Source organism: Microcebus murinus, chromosome 11, assembly GCF_040939455.1.
Source record: "Microcebus murinus isolate Inina chromosome 11, M.murinus_Inina_mat1.0, whole genome shotgun sequence".
Lineage (NCBI taxonomy): Eukaryota > Metazoa > Chordata > Mammalia > Primates > Cheirogaleidae > Microcebus > Microcebus murinus.
Genome location: NC_134114.1, coordinates 50,666,436 through 50,683,886, shown reverse-complemented (window position 1 = coordinate 50,683,886; position 17,451 = coordinate 50,666,436). Strand labels below are relative to the sequence as shown.

Sequence of the window (17,451 nt, the reverse complement as noted above, 5' to 3'; positions counted from 1 at the left end):
GGCTTATTTTTCTGTTTTTAGTACTATGTTTCCCCGAAAATAAGACTATCCATAAAATAATCCCTAGCAGGATTTCTAAGTATTTGTGCAATATAAGCCCTACCCTGAAAATAAGACCTAGTGATGGGCGTGGCTACGCAGCATATCTGCACAACCCATGCACATTTCGTCATCACAGAGCGGTAAAGAAGACAGCAGCCCTTCTCATCTGCCCTATGAGAGCTGTATTGCTCAACATAAGAGATCGGGACCAGTGGTTCTAAAGGAAATAGAGTCGTAAGAAATTCAGGATGGAATTTGGGGTTTGGAGAGTTATGATAGTGTTCCAGAAGAAGACGACTTAACTATATTTGAATAAATGTAGATTGTTGTACCGTACTTAAAAAAAATAACACATCCTCTGAAAATAAGCCCTAGGGTGTCTTCTTGAGGAAAAATAAATATAAGACCCTATCTTATTTTCGGGGAAACACGGTAGAGGCCGAGGTCTTGCTCAAGCTGGTCTCAAACTAACGTGATGTTTTTGATGAAACCTATCTGAACATGAATTGTTTTTATTCCTTGCCCTCTCCAGAGTGATGATTCTGACATTTGGGATGATACAGCATTGATAAAAGCTTATGATAAAGCCGTGGCTTCATTTAAGGTATGAAATGTTTACTTTTTTTCTTATTTTCTCATGTTGTTCATTTGGAAAAAAATTAGTTGCTAACATACTTAAGTGTTAAAGTACAAGTCATTCAGTTTTCATTTTGAAGCTAGATGCTAATATAGTTAATTAAATCATATATCTTCCTTTGAAACTTGATAGCCTATCTACGTCATCCCTTTTGAAGAGGCAATATAAACAAACTTTTGAACATTTATTTCTTTTAATATTTTTATATTGTGTCAAACTGTAGAAGTCCTCTAATTCAGATTGGTAGGAAAAGGACAGTCTGAATTATAATTTTAAATAATAAGCCTTTAGTGAAATATTATTGATGAAGACAAATACCAGTAGTGCAGTAATTATTACTTGTAGAGTGTTGACAATATTCTAAGCACTGTTCTTAGTGCTCTACGTATAGTAAATTAACTCAATTCTCCCAAATCCTAAAAGTTGGATATGAAGTCAAGTGTTCTTCACGGTAGGAATATACAGTCCTTTAGCACTGTATATTTCCAGTGTAGTCTGGTTCTGTGGTCCAAACAAGACATTTATACAGTTGTCTGGCATCATCACCTTCCCTCCATCCAAGGTCTTATTGAACACCAAATATACAGAATCATCAATACTGTGTTCATCTGACCCTGTATGTTGAGTCATCAGTAGTCCAGGCTAGGTTGAGCACACATGACATATACTCAGAACATAAAGAGCACCAAGTATGTGGAGTCCACTTCCCATATTTACTCTTGTGACATGAGGTAGGGATCAGACCTCTACGTTATCTTTGGAGCTGAATTGTAGATATTTTCATATGCTTTTCAGTATATACTGAAACTAGAAGTAGACTAAGAAAGAGTGACCAAGAGAGTTCTATAAAATACAGATTGAAATGGGGCTCAGTGTGGGATACAGTTGGTGATATTGCAGGGGGAAATAACTGATTTGGGGAAGAGATAGTTTAGTTTTAGCATGTTGAGTTTCAGGTATGTGTGAACCTGTGAAATTGGTAATTAGAAATGTTGGGCTGAACTAAGGAGAAAAGTCAGAGCTGGATAATAGCTTTAGAAGGCTGTTAGCAGACTGTTGTAATTGAACTAATAAGACTAGATGGCCTCAAGCAGGTGAAGAAGGATGGCTAGTTCTTGTTGGGAATGCCTAAATTTAAGATTTGATCTGAGGCTGGGCACAGTGGTTCATTCCTGTAATCCTAGCACTTTAAGAGGCTGAGGTGGGTGGATCACTTGAGGCCAGGAGTTTGTGACCATCTTGGGTAACAGTGAGACACTGTCTCTATGAAAAAAAAAAAGGTTTGATCCGGAGAAGTAGTAAAAACACTGGGGCCCTACATTGCTGTGTCATGAATACCAGAATAAAGAGGTGATTAATAGTATCTAATGTTACAGAGAGGTTGAAAGCAAGAACACTTAAAAAAGGATCTTTAGCGCTGATAATCAGATGTATGATGCCTTCAAGAGCAGTTTCTATAATGTGTGGGATGATGAAAAGAGGAAGTAGAGATTTTCTGAGGGGATGAGGCCTTAACATCAGTTTACAATGTTAACTGAGTTACATTGTAACTTTTTAAATGTATCACTCTGTAACATGTGTATTTCTATTCTTGTTTTCATAGCATGCTCTAAAGAACGGTGACATTTGTGAAACTTCAGATAAACCAAAAGGCGCACCTAAAAGAAAACCTGCTAAGAAGAATAAAAGCCAAAAAAAGAATACTGCAACATCCTTGAAACAGGTTATTTTATTTTATTTTTTTTGACACAAAGTCTCTCTCTGTTGTCTGGACTATACTACAGTGGTAGCTCACTGCAACCTCAAACTCCTGGGATAAAGTGATCTCCTGCCTCAGCCTCCTGAGTAGCTGGAACTACAGGCATGCACCACTAGGCCCGGCTAAATTTTGTATTTTTTGTAGAGAAGGAGTCTCACTGTGTTGCTAAGACTGGTCTCAAATTCCTGGCCTCAAGCAATCAACTCCCTCCTCTGCCTCCTGAAGTGTTAGAATTATAGGTGTGAGCCATAGCACCCAACCCTGAAACAGGGTATTTTAGAATATTGAGATTTAACTTCAAAGGATTACTTGTTACCGTCTTTAGTAAATTGTGTAAATGATTTTTTTTTTTTTTTGAGACAGAGTCTCGCTCTGTTGCCCTGGCTAGAGTGTCATGGCATCAGCCTAACTCACGGCAACCTCAAACTCCTGGGCTCAAGCGATCCTCCTACCTCAGCCTCCCAAGTAGCTGGGACTATAGGCACATGCCACCATGCCTGGCTAATTTTTTCTATTTTTAGTTGTTTGGCTAATTTCTTTCTATTTATAGTAAAGACGGGGTCTCGCTATTGCTCAGGCTGGTCTCGAACTCCTGAGCTCAAGTGATCTGCCCGCCTCGGCCTCCTAGAGTGCTAGGATTACAGGCGGGAGCCACCCAGCCTTGTAAATGATCTTTAACTTCAGTGATTAGTATAGTATTTTCTATTGATGTGTAATCATAAAGTGGTTTTTTGGTGTCCTTTGGTTTTAGTAGGACATAAAACTTCTAAAACAACTATTAAGCTTTTTATTCTTCAAGATCATGCATGTAAGAAATGAAAATATAAGGAATTAGATGAGAAAGGCTAGGGCCCCAAAGCCTTTGTCACTATATCATATAGCCTTCCAAATTAGTTAACTATTCCCTCAACCCTCCACTCCTTCTCCATACAAGATTATAGTTTGCCCCTTTAAAAGAAATTTACGTACATGTTTGTATCTTTGATTTCTTTTGTAGTGGAAAGTTGGTGACAAATGTTCTGCCATTTGGTCAGAAGATGGTTGCATTTACCCAGCTACCATTGCTTCAGTTGATTTTAAGAGAGAAACCTGTGTTGTGGTTTACACTGGATATGGAAATAGAGAGGAGCAAAATCTGTCTGATCTTCTTTCCCCAATGTCTGAAGTAGCTAATAACATAGAACGGAAGGCTCAAGAGGTAAGGATACAAAAAGATTCAATTCCTGGAAGCTGAGACTAGATGAGAAACTAAGCAGTAATACCTAGTTGTCAGTTTGATTCACTGAGGCATTACGTTTTTCTTAATGACACCTTTGTAACAAAAATATTTAAATTTTTTCCTTTTAAAGAATGAAAATGAAAGTCAAGTTTCAACAGATGAAAGTGAGAGCTCCAGGTCTCCTGGAAATAAGCCAGATAACATCAAGGCAAAAGCTACTCCATGGAACTCTTTTCTCCCTCCACCTCCCCCCATGCCTGGGTCAGGCCTGGGTCTAGGAAAGGTAAATCTCCTACTCAGAAAAGGTTTTCCAGGAAATAGTTTATATTGGGACTTTTAACTCCTCCATTAAGTGACTTGTAGCTTTCCCATGAAACGTTTGCAGTTCTCTTTATTTATTTATTTATTTATTTTGAGGCAGGGTCTCACTTTGTTGTCCAGGCTAGAGTGAGTGCCGTGGCATCAGCCTAGCTCACAGCAACCTCAAACTCCTAGGCTCAAGCAATCCTGCCTCAGCCTCCCGAGCAGCTGGGACTACAGGCATGCGCCACCATGCCCGGCTGATTTTTTCTATATATATTAGTTGGCCAATTAATTTCTTTCTATTTATAGTAGAGACGGGATCTTGCTCTTGCTCAGGCTGGTTTCGAACTCCTGACCTCCAGTGATCCTCCCGCCTCGGCCTCCCAGAGTGCTAGGATTACAGGTGGGAGCCACCGTGCCCGGCCTGCAGTTCTCTTTAGATGTTATAAATACACTCTTGAGAATTCTTTGAAAAGGAATAAGATAACAGTGCAAAATGATTTATACTGAAAGACCTACCAAGTTACTTTTGTGGAGTATTGGGTATTAGAGTCATAATTTAGCTAACTTAAATAAGTTAGTTTTTTGAGACAGGGTTTCACTCTTGCTCAGGCTGGAGTGCAGTGGCATCAACAACTCCTGGGCTCAAGTGATCCTCCTGCCTCCGCTTCCCTAGTAGCTTGGACTACAGGAGCATGCTACCATACCTGGCTAATTTTTTTATTTTTTGTAGAGGCAGGGTCTCACTATTGCCCAGACTGGTTTTGAATTCCAGCCTCAACCTATCCTGCCTTGGCCTCCCAATGTGTTAGGATTACAGGCATGAGCCACTACATCTGGGCAGAAAGTATTATGATATGCTGTAGTTCCCATGACACCTATATAAAATATGTTAGAAAAAAAGAATACAATATTTACATCTATCTAATACAGACAGAATCCTGAGGATCTCCCAGATTGTTTTGTACAGTTAAAATATAAGCATTGTTTTCATTTATGGTTCTCTTGGTTATAAGTAACAAATCAACTTAAACTAAATAGATTTTTTTTTTTTTTTTTTTGAGACAGAGTCTCACTCTGTTGCCCAGGCTAGAGTGAGTGCCATGGCATCAGCCTAGCTCACAGCAACCTCAAACTCCTGGGCTCAAGCAATCCTGCTGCCTCAGCCTCCCGAGTAGCTGGGACTACAGGCATGCGCCGCTATGTCTGGCTGATTTTTTTCTATATATATTAGTTGGCCAATTAATTTCTTTCTATTTATAGTAGAGACGGGTCTCGCTCTTGCTCAGGCTGGTTTTGAACTCCTGACCTCGAGCAATCCGCCTGCCTCAGCCTCCCAGAGTGCTAGGATTACAGGCGTGAGCCACCACACCCAGCCTAAACAGATTTTTATTATAGGTTAGGTTATGTCATGGAACCCAAGGGTATGTCCCTTTTTAGTTCTTTTGTGTAAAGCAGTGATTTGCCTGAAGAGTGTGGTATTTCAGCAGTAATTTAAAAATCAAGCATGACTCATCAAAAGTTTTTCTTAAGATTTTCTGTGATCACTTTCTTATTGAGGCTTATTGTATAACAATTTCTTGACTCTAAAATGATTAAACCTCTTAATGTATATCATGCTTCATTGGTCTCAGCTGATTTTTATTAGGTGAGAAGTCTGCTAGTTTTCATGATATATAATTAAGTTAGCTAAAAGGGCTTCCATTCAAAAATTATATGATTTATTTAATGAAATTGGGGGATATAGTCGTATGATTAAAATGTCTTGCTGAATGCACTGTCTCTGATTTATTAAGTAATCACAAATCTTCCTTACTTTTGTTTTACTTCCATAATGTCTACATAGAGAGGAAATGAGAAAAATCTAGAGGTCATCATTTGACTTACGAGTCTATTTGACTTTGGGATTTGGTACATGGAATTCCATTTAATCTTTTTGATATGTATAATACAGATATTCTGGGTGATTTTTTTTTTACCCTTTTGATATTGAATCCTTTTATTCCTTTCATATTGATATCAGTAAATTAATTTTCCTTTGAAATATTCTGTATAGCCAGGTTTAAAATTCAATGGCCCACCACCACCACCACCACCACCACCACCACCTCCCCACTTCCTGTCATGCTGGCTGCCTCCACTTCCTTCTGGACCACCAGTGAGTACAAAAGAATTCAGATTAAACTTTGATTTCATATCTAAGATTTAGCATAATATAGGTGATTGTACAGTGTCAATTTAGACCATCCCTAGGGCCGTATTTTTTTTTTTTTTTTTTTTGAGACAGAGTCTCGCTTTGTTGCCCAGGCTAGAGTGAGTGCCATGGTGTCAGCCTAGCTCACAGCAACCGCAAACTCCTGGTCTCAAGCAATCCTCCTGCCTCAGCCTCCCGAGTAGCTGGGACTACAGGCATGCACCACCATGCCCAGCTAATTTTTTTTATATATATTTTTGGCCAATTAATTTCTTTCTATTTTTAGTAGAGATAGGGTCTCTCTCTTGCTCAGGCTTGATTTCGAATTCCTGACCTTGAGTGATCCGCCCTCCTCAACCTCCCAGAATGCTAGGATTACAGGCGTGAGCCACTGCGACAGGCCTCTAGGGCCAGATTCTAATGAGTAAAAATTTGAATTTAACCTCTGTTTTTTTGTTTTTAACGCCCTTCTGTTACTCAGATGCAGCGCTCTTGTAGCCCCAACTCTGAGCTCTATGTTGCTCTATATTGATTCTTTCCTGGCAGAAATTGCCATGTATCTATAGGGAAGTAATTCTTATTTTTAAAAATTTATTAATGTTTTTCCCTGCCATATATACTTGGATATCAGCTTCTGATCATGTAAAGTGGATTTCTCATGGTGTATTTTCAGGCATTAGCAACAGATTCAAAGACACTTTGGCAGACTGTGTTTATTGGGGCGGGAGTGGATAGGGCAGATGTTCTACCCAAGACCTTTGTTAATACAGCCCTTGAAATGAATGCTCTGTGTGTATGTATAAAAAACATGAAAGTATGTTTCATTAATACCTTTATAACAGAATAGAAATGTAGTCTAATTAAATAAAAATGTATAAACATTTTAAGTGACCTATTGTCTTTTAATCCTTGTAGAATTTTATGGGTCTTTTCTTGTTACTGGTTGGCTTTCTCCAGATGTTAGATTTTTTTAAAAAAATTTAAATATGAGATGACATGGGATATAAGAAAAGATACAGTTGATATTTAGCATTCTCTATGTAATAGTGAATCTCCAGAATTCATATTTTTATTTTATTTTTTTGTTTTTTGTTTTTATTTTCTTAGCTCTCCTGCCCACCCCCCCATTTTTATTTGTTGAATATAACATTTTTTTCCATTTTCAGATAATTCCCCCACCACCTCCCATATGTCCAGATTCTCTTGATGATACTGATGCTTTGGGAAGTATGTTAATCTCTTGGTATATGAGTGGCTATCATACTGGCTATTATATGGTAAGTAATCACTCAGCATATTTTTGTGACAGTTTCTTTGTAATCACGTGACTTTGTTATATAAGTTTGGAAAATACAACTGTCTGTCCAACGCTTAAATTACTCTTGCATTGTCCCTAAGTGTAATTGTAGTTCATTTTTAAAAATCTTTCATGCTGTTTTTAAATTTTTTTTGTACCCCAAGTAGATAAAGGAAGTTAGATAATTTTGATTGTACATTTTTTAATTTAAATAACATTCTTTTAAAATTATTTTAATCTCAGTTGTTTTCTGCTTTGATGTGAAATAAAATGAATTGTAGGGGATGGACAAGGGATAGTCTTTTGCAAAAGAAAGATGAAATTCTTTTTGTGCATAGAAAAAAGTCAGATAATACGTACCAATTTAGACCTCGGTGACTGAGGCTTCAAACTTGTCATTTCATACTTTAGTCTACTACAGACCTATTCTATTTTATTTTAGTGCAAAATTTTAAAATTATTTTTAAAAGGAAGTTATTGTGCCATGCTGATATTATGATGTGATATTATAGGCACTTGAATTTTTAATTAATTAATATAGAAGAAAAGAAACAACTGACTTAAAGGTGTAATTTTTTAAGTGTATCATCTGCATATGCCCCCACTAATACTTAAAATCTCTTCAGCTGTTGTTATGACTGTGGTATATTTGTATATATGAAGAATTTTCCATTTTAATGACCAAAAAGATCACAAAAAGTAACATGAACAGCTTGTAATTTGTTTTGAGACCAATTATCTGACTCTGTAAGCATACATTTTTTAAAAATTATGAAATGTTTGAAAATAATATATATTATGTATATATAAAATATTGACATAATTTGTGTACATTAAACATTTTTTTAAACAGCCAAGCATGGTGGTGTACACCTATAGTCCCAGCCACTCAGGAGGCTGAGATGGGAGGATCGCTTAAGGCCAGGAGTTGGAGACTAGCCTAGGTGATATAATGAAACCCTGTCTCTAAAGAAAAAAATTTTTTAGATAGAGAAAAGTAGAGGAAAAAATTTCATCTATAGCTCTGTTACCCAGTATACTGTATTTTGACTCATTTTCAGGCTCATATTATATTTATGAGTTTTTGGGTTTGTTGTTAATGTAATATTTTATTGAAATATAATATACATGCAGAAAAATATACATGTTCAAAGTTAACAGGTTCATAAATTTTCGCAGTGATCGCACTGTGTAATCAGCACCAATATCAAAAGAACATTATCATAACTAGAAGCATCTGTATTTTAGTCATTACCCAATCCTTTCCCCAGGATAACCATTTTCCTGACTTATAACATTATAGGTTTAGATTTGCCCGTGTTTGAACTTTTTTTTTTTTGAGACAGGGTCTCTATCTCCTGGGTCAGAGTATAGAGTGCAATGGTGTCTTCATAGCTTACTGCAACCTCAAACTCCTGGGCTTAAGAGATCCTCTTGCCTCACTCTCTCAAGTAGCTGGGACTAAAGGCACATGTCACCAAGCCCAGCTAACATTTCTGTTTTACGTAGAGATAGAGTCTCACTTTGTTGCCCAGGCTGGTCTTGAACTACTGACCTCAAGCAGTCCTCCTGCCTCAAGCTCCCAAAGTGTTAGGATTACAGGCATGAGCCACTGCACCCAGCCAACTACTGGTCTTTAATGGTTTTATTTTAATAAATCAGTATAACACAAGTAATTTTATGCCATATATTTTATTTGATGAAAATAAGGTATAAGTGGGCTTAGGAACATCACTGGACTTAGTGAAGGAAGAAAAACTTCTTAATTGCAGCTTAATAATTGTTCATTTGGGGATCATTTTAAAAGCATATTGGAAGGCTATAAACTTATATTTTGAACATATTTTATTAAATAAAATTAGTAAAATGTCATATGTGAAAAAAATGTTTATCAATGTTTGTATATAATATGTATGTTATTCTTTTAACTTCGTCTCCTTTATTTTCCTTACAGGGTTTCAGACAAAATCAGAAAGAAGGAAGGTGCTCACATTCCAATTAAGGAGTAAGTCTGCCATCATTATGAAAGTTAATCTTATTTTTGTATAAATTTTGTGGGAAACAACTATGCAACGTTTTAAAATTCTGAAACGTTACATAGTTGAAAGGTTAATGTAAAACAACATTAAAGACATTTTGTGCCAGAGATTAGATAAAAGATTGAGATCTACATCCTCGCTAAAATTCTCTTGGTGTCAAAGTGTCATCTCACCAAATACTTGCTCGTTGGTTGTATGGAAAAAACATACTTTTATAATAAAGAGATCCTTAGGATCTGAGTACATTTTGTATCACTGGTAGTCAGATAACCAGGCATTTTTTTATTTGTGATGCTATATGAAGTACACTGTATTACCTCTGAAGCATTCTCATCAAAGAAGTTTAACTGGTTAAACAACCTTTTGTTGTTTAGTCAAGCCTTTAGATCTAATTTCCTATCTATTTCCTGTGTCTGTCAGTGCGTGGCAGGGCCTTTTGTTGGTTAGTCAAGCCTTTAGATCTAATTTCCTATTTGCAGGAAATACTGGGGATAGAGCAACAGGTTAAATGGCACCACTAAAGAAACAATCACACAGGTCAAGAATGTGGAATGCTGTAGAAGATAACTGGCCTCATTTCTTCAAAATATTAGTGGGGGAAAAGAAAAAGCCAGGTGGAATGGTTAACTACTCTACTCTAGATTAAAAGTTACTTAAGAGACATAATAACCAAATGCAATGTGGAATCTTTGATTGGACCCTGATTTGGAAAACCATTTGACTTGGGGTGAGGGAGATTGAGAAAATTTGAATATGGACTAGATTTTAAAAGATACTAGATAATTATTGCTAATTGTATGGGCTATGAGAAGGGTGTTGTCTTTTGTAGAAGAATGTTTTAATTTGCATACTGAAGTACTTTCAGAATGAAATGTTACAGTGTCTCTAAAATATTTTTAAATGGTTTAGCAAAATGTATGTGTGTAAAGCATAAATGGCAAAATGTTAATGACTAACTGGTGTGTATATGGATGCTCACTGTACTATTTTTTTCTATTTTCTGTATGTTTAAAAGTATATAATAAAAATATTTAATTGTTTTTAAAATAGCTATGTGTCTGTCACTGTATTCCTTTTTTGCTTATTACTTTATACTTTTCACCCATATTCATCTGTATTTTGATATGAATGCCATCATAGCATTTTGTGTGTATATGTGTGTGTATCCCCATTTAATGTCACATTTTTTATGTCTTTACATACTTTTTCTGTCAGTGTTCACCTATGGTATGTCATTGTACATTTTGTGTAGTGGTTTTTGCCATTCTGAATAACATTATAGTATATACCTTCATATGTGTATTAATTTTATTCTGTTTTGTTATAGTTTGAGATAAAATTTCTGGATTAGGACTATTTGCACAGTGGCTCATGCCTATAATCCTAGCACTCTGGGAGGCTGAGGTGGGCGGATTGCTCAAGGTCAGGAATTCAAAACCAGCCTGAGCAAGAGCGAGACCCCATCTCTACTAAAAATAGAAAGAAATTAATTGGTCAACTAAAAATACATAGAAAAAATTAGCCGGCCATGGTGGCGCATGCCTGTAGTCCCAGCTACTCAGGAGGCTGAGACAGAAGGATTGCTGAGACCAGGAGTTTGAGGTTGCTGTGAGCTAGGCTGATGCCACGGCACTCTAGCCCAGGCAACAAAGTGAGACTCTGTCTCACACACACACACACACACACACACACACAAAAATCATATTTTCTTTTCCATTTGCAGAATGGCAGTTGTAGTCCTGGGAGGGTATTTTCTAAATTATATAAATCATCATAAGTATAATTACTCATACTTCATTCTTTGGTTAGTCATGTTCATTCAGTTGAAGATATTTACCTGGCTTATTCAGCCAAGTCTAAAAGGATAAATAGAAAAATCAGGCAGAGGATGGAGTGAGTGTTCCAGCCAGAGAATGTACAAAGCCAGAAGCATTAGGGCATGTGTGTTTAGAGGTATAAGGTAGCTCAGATGTCATATCATTATTCTTAATGCCAACCACCCTTCTTATCTACCACCCCCTATTCATGTAATTTCCCTTCCTTGAATAGGCTCTATGCTTATTTCTATTATATAGCTTTTCACATTATATTATCTTTATTCTTTATATATCTGTCTTTCCTCTGTTATTAGAGGAAAGGTACTACATCTTGTTCTTCACTGTTTCTTCAGTATCTGGCGGTTTTTGGAAGCTGAGGATGAACTTAGAGCATAGGGTGGAGGGACTGTCAAGAGAGAAAATGGGCCGGGCATGGTGGCTCACGCCTGTAATCCTAGCACTCTGGGAGGCCGAGGTGGGCGGATTGCTCGAGGTCAGGAGTTCAAAACCAGCCTGAGCAAGAGTGAGACCCCGTTTCTACTATAAATAGAAAAAAATTAATTGGCCAACTAATATATATAGAAAAAATCAGCCAGACATGATGGCACATGCCTGTAGTTCCAGCTACTCGGGAGGCTGAGGCAGAAGGATTGCTTGAGCCCAGGAGTTTGAGGTTGCTGTGAGCTAGGCTGACGCCACGGCACTCACTCTAGCCTGGGCAACAGAGTGAGACTCTGTCTCAAAAAAAAAAAAAAAAAAAAAAGAGAGAAAATGGTAAATGGAAAGAAATTTCAGAGTGGTTTTCAGATTTGTCTTTCATTCATAATGAAAGGATTTAGGTATTAGTTCTATTTCTTGGTAGTTTTGAGAAAGAATTTTAACAAATCCTGCATTAAGTTAAATGGATTTAAATGTAGAGTTGATCATAATGGTGTTTGACTTAGGGTTATTTTTAGGCATATTTACCTTAACTTAAATATTGAATAATGAAGCTGCTTTCCTCTTAGGTACAGACAGGAAATAGCAAAGCCACTACACTATACTATTCCTAGTAATAAAGTCAAAACAGAGCTAGTTTCACTATAATAATTGTCTTTGTGGTTATAAGGAATCCCAGGTGGGAAATTCCATGGTCTGCTCTATAGCCACAGCAGTACCTACATTCAGAAGAGAGAAAAACATAAGGTGCCATATTTGAAGACAGCCTTCAATAAGGGATCAGCCAGAGATTACTTTGTCTGAGATACATTGTAAGTTAGCTTTTCTGCAGAGTTGCCATTAACAGAAATAAACTACAGAGTTAATGTCTTTTAATTTTCATGAACTTAAGTCTCAAGGGAGTTTGAAGCTCTTGGTGATTGGAAAAACAATGGATTAAGTTCAAAAATCAAATTCTGAAAGTCAACAAGGGCAACTCCTGCTTTTGCATAAGTCCATATTCTACTTACAGCAATCAGTAGAAGGCATTTGATATTTAGTCATCTCACTAAGTACTTGGGCGTTTTTATGTATGAATCATGGCCTTTTAAGAGCATCAGGCCAGGCGCGATGGCTCACACCTGTAATCCTAACACTCTGGGAGGCTGAGGCAGGAGGATTGCTTGAGCCCAGAAGTTTGAGGTTGCTGTGAACTAGGCTAATGCCACGGCACTCTAGCCTGGGCAAGAGAGTGAGACTCTGTCTCAAAAAAAAGAAAAAAAAGAATCAAAGATTTTGCGTAGCACTCTTTTTTCTTTAATAGCTTTTTTTGAGGTATAGTTTATATACAATAAAATGCACAGATTTAAATTGCAAAGTTTGGTCAGTATTGACAAAGGTATGCCCTTGTTACACCTCACTCAACATAGAGAACATTTCCCTCAACCAGGAAGTCCCTTTGTGTCCCTGACTTGCCATTCACCACATTTGCCCACCCTGGCAACCACTGTTCTAACTTCTATGAGCAGATTACTTTTACCTATTTTAGAACTTCTTATAATAGAATTACACCATATTTTTTTTTTTTTTTTTGGAGACAGAGTCTCACTTTGTTGCCCAGGCTAGAGTGAGTGCCGTGGCGTCAGCCTAGCTCACAGCAACCTCAAACTCCTGGGCTCAAGCGATCCTACTGCCTCAGCCTCCCGAGTAGCTGGGACTACAGGCATGCACCACCATGCCCAGCTAAGTTTTTCTATATATATTAGTTGGCCGATTAGTTTCTTTCTATTTATAGTAGAGATGGGGGTCTTGCTCTTGCTCAGGCTGGTTTCTAACTCCTGACCTCGAGCAATCTACCCACCTCGGCCTCCCAGAGTGCTAGGATTACAGGCGTGAGCCACCGCACTTAGCCTAGACCATATTCTTTTGCATAGCATTATGTTTGATGTGTAATTACTTGAGAGTTCATCTAATGTCTTGGGATGATATATGTAACGTATTTTGAAGATACGTTACATATAGCAATATGGTTGGAGAAGCTTTTGGAAAAGCTAGTTTCTGAGCTTTGAAGTTCTGATTCTTTGATCACTAGTTATTGTGACACGTAAATTGTCCTTTATATTTGAAAGTGGCATGTAATTTCTGGTTGACCTGTATTCACTTTAAGTAAAACCAGTTCTTGGTTACTAGGTAGAAGAAGGCAAATGTGAAGCAGTATTCCTGAGCATTACCTTTGTGTTTCAATAAAGACTTCCAGTTAATAATAAAACCCTATATTATAAATCTTAGTTTTAATAGACTCTTAGGTATGTGTTAGTAGATTTGAGTTTTTATTGTAAAGGAAACTAGGAACTGCCACATGAAATTTTTCTTCTCATTTTAAGTACTAATAATAATATTAGCTAGACTTAGTGATTATTATATACTAGGCATGGTTATTTTGTTTAATTTTTATAACACCCATTAAGTTAGATAATATTATTCCCATTTTACAAATGAGAAAGCAGACTCACAGGTAAAATGATTTGTCTTGGGCCACATAGTAATTAGTGGAATTCTGTATAACCTCTGAACTCTCCAGCTCTCAGCTCCTCAGTAGCTGCTTTTGCCAGGCCCTGTGGAGTCTTGTCCTACCTAAGTGCAATTTAGGATTTGGACAAAGACCTATGTAGAAATCCTACACAAATTTCTGTAGCTTCTTCTCTTCAAATCCCTCCTCTCTAGACCCTGCCTCCTCAAATTGGACCTGCCTTCTTCCAAGGCTTGATTTCCACTCCGGGAGACCAGTAATCTTAGGAAGTGTCCCTCTTCCAGTCTGCAGTTTGGAAATCCAGCCAGAAAGGGTGAATGCAAAGTTTACCTTATGGGTTTCCCTTTCTTGAGGATCTCAGTCCTGTACTGTCTGTTGCCCAGTGTCTGAAAAGTGTTGTAACATATATTGTGCCCACTTTTATAGTCTATGGCAGAAAAACAAGTCCACTACCATTATTCCCCCCTTTTTAAAAGACTAGTTGGTTTTTAGCTGCATGCCATGTATCTAAAAAAAAAAAAGACTAGTTTGTTTTAACAAATGTTTCATCATTTTCTCCATGAATACTTGGCTGGATAACATAACACATTGCCTCACCTTTCCCATTTTGGAACAATTAATTTTCAGTTGTTGCATATTTTCTGAAAAATTAGTCTGATGGTTAAAATAAAATGTATTAAACAGTGATATTCTGTACTTCGCAAATATTAGGTCATTAAATATGAAATGTCTGATTTCAAATCAAAAGTGTAGTTTATTATATCTCAAATGAGAAGTGGTACAATTAATCAAAGTATTTACCTAAACTGCCAATATAGTTTTGCCATCTTAATGGTATCTTATTAATGCCAGCAGCATAGAAGCTTGGAGAGCAAGTGGCAGTGAAATTGCAAAAGGTGTTTCCCACAGATTGTTGAGAATTGAATGTCTTTCCTTGCAAGAAGTGGTCCAAAACCTGGAAGTAGTAGCAGTTTGTTCAAGATCTGGTGAATACAATGGATGACAGAGTATCCAAGTCCAGCTTCTGTAGCAGCGTTGTTTGTGCGACATGTGGTTGAGCCTTGTCTTGCAAGAGGATTGGCCTGTCTCTATTGACCATTCTTAGCTACTTAATCACAAGCATCCTCATCATTTTGTCCAATTGGTTGCAGTAGACATCTGCTATAATTGATTGAGGGGGTTTCATGAAGCTGTAGCGGATAATACCAGCACTGGACCACCAAACATACCCTTAGCTTTTTTTGATGAACATTTGGTTTTGGACTGTGTCGGTACTTCATCTTTATCCAACTATTGTACTGAATGCTTGCAATTGTCAGAATCCATTCTTCATCACACATAACAGTACAGCATAGAAATTGTTCACTTTTATGAGGTGACGCAAAGAAAGGCAAGCTTCGAGAAGATTTCTTTTCTGATGCTCATTTAATTCATGTGGTACCCATCAATCCAGCTTCTCTACCTTGCCCATTTGTTTGAAATGATCCAATATTGTTGGAATAGTAACACCAAACCTTGGTGCTAATTCACACGTACTTGAAATGGATTCACTTCCACAACAGCTTTCAGCCCATCATTATCCACCTTATTCTCAGGTTGCTCATGTGACTCATCTTCAAGATTACAATCACCAGAACAGAACTTCTCAAACCATTGATGATATACTGTGTGTTCATTAGCCGTATATATCTATCCCAAACACTTCATTGATATTTCAAGCTATCTGTGCTGCATTGGTTCCTCAATGGACTGGAAAATAATATGAATTTTTTACTTACCCTGGTTTCACAAAAATTGCTCTAAGAAAAAATTTGAAAAATAATCACAAGCCAAAATATATGTTTGAAAGACCGAGGATGTATCTTCATAATGAAAATAAAACAGGCTGGGCACGATGGCTCATGCCTGTAATCCTAGTACTCTGGAAAGCCGAGGTGGGCGGATTGCTCGAGGTCAGGAGTTTGAAACCAGCCTGAGCAAGACCGAGACCCCATCTCTACTATAAATAGAAAGAAATTAATTGGCCAACTAAAATACATGGAAAAAATTAGCCGGGCACGGTGGTGCATGCCTGTAGTCCCAGCTACTCGGGAGGCTGAGGCAGGAGGATTACTTGAGCCCAGGAGTTTGAGGTTGCTGTGAGCGAGGCTGACGCCACGGCACTTACTCTAGCCTAGGCAACAAAGCGAGACTCTGTCTCAAAAAAAAAAAAAAGGAAAGGAAAGAAAGCAGATGTCAAAGTGAAATGGCAGAGATATCAACTGTCAAACTTAGTTCTTAAGGAAATGGGACATTTCATACTTAATAACTTAATACATAAGATTTAGATGTCAAATTTGGGGTTATTGATATATATTTCTACATGGCAATAATAAATCTATTTTGGGCTCTTTTGCCCGTTAAAGTTGCATAGAGGTGTTGTGTATTGATGATTATTTTATATACTGGTTTCTGGAATCTAAATAGTTGTATATGTCATCACATGTCATATTGCTTCTCCCAAAAAAATAAACTAGTTAATAATGCCCTCTTTCTTCACACTTACCTAACTTAATTATTATAGCCTCTTCTGGTTAACATATGGTTTTCCTTTTTCCTTTTCCTTTTCCTTTTTCTTTTTCTTTTTGGTGACAGGGTATCACTCTGTCACCCAGGATAGAGTGTAGTGGTGTCTTCATGGCTCACTGTCAAATTTCCAAATTCCTAGACTCAAGCGATCCTCCTACCTCAACCTCCCAAGTAACCGGGACTACAGGTGCAAGCCACCACACCTGGCTAATTTTTTTGGGGGGGTAGAGATGCCTTGCTATGTTGGCCAGGCTATATTCAAACTCCTGGCCTCAAGCGATCCTCCCTCCGCTAGGATTACAGGCATTTGCCACTGTGCCCAGCCCCTTGTTAGATTTTGTTTAAGAATTATTTCTTTTCTGTTGTTATTCTTATTTATAAAAGTTCTAAAATAGTTGAAATCTATTTTTGACCATTATTCAATTTACTCTTTTAATTCTTTTTTGTTATTTATATTTTTTATTATTTTAATTTTTTGGAGATGGGATCTCACTGTGTTGCCCAGGCTGGAATGCAACAGCTATTCATAGGTATAATCATAGAGCAGTATAGCCTTGAACTTGTGGCCTCAAGCAATCCTCCCACCACAGCTACTTGAATAGTTGGAAATACAAGTGTTTGCCACTGTA

At 37.3% G+C, this 17,451-nt stretch overlaps 1 protein-coding gene across 3 annotated transcripts in view; it reads left to right on the top strand.

Annotated features, from left to right (window-relative positions):
- The window catches only part of LOC105881477 (survival motor neuron protein), a 43,923-nt gene that overhangs the window by 19,051 nt on the left and 7,421 nt on the right, over positions 1-17,451 (top strand). For 2 of the 3 annotated variants that reach the window (XM_076008100.1, XM_076008098.1), the window contains 7 exons: positions 575-646; positions 2,283-2,402; positions 3,436-3,636; positions 3,788-3,940; positions 6,017-6,118; positions 7,321-7,431; positions 9,406-9,456. In XM_076008100.1, coding sequence (XP_075864215.1) covers positions 575-646; positions 2,283-2,402; positions 3,436-3,636; positions 3,788-3,940; positions 6,017-6,118; positions 7,321-7,431; positions 9,406-9,453 — 807 coding nt within the window. In that variant the 3' untranslated portion in view covers positions 9,454-9,456. Of the gene's footprint in view, positions 1-574; positions 647-2,282; positions 2,403-3,435; positions 3,637-3,787; positions 3,941-6,016; positions 6,119-7,320; positions 7,432-9,405; positions 9,457-9,969; positions 10,695-17,451 lie in introns of those variants that run through there. The other variant, XM_076008099.1, reaches the window with a different exon arrangement.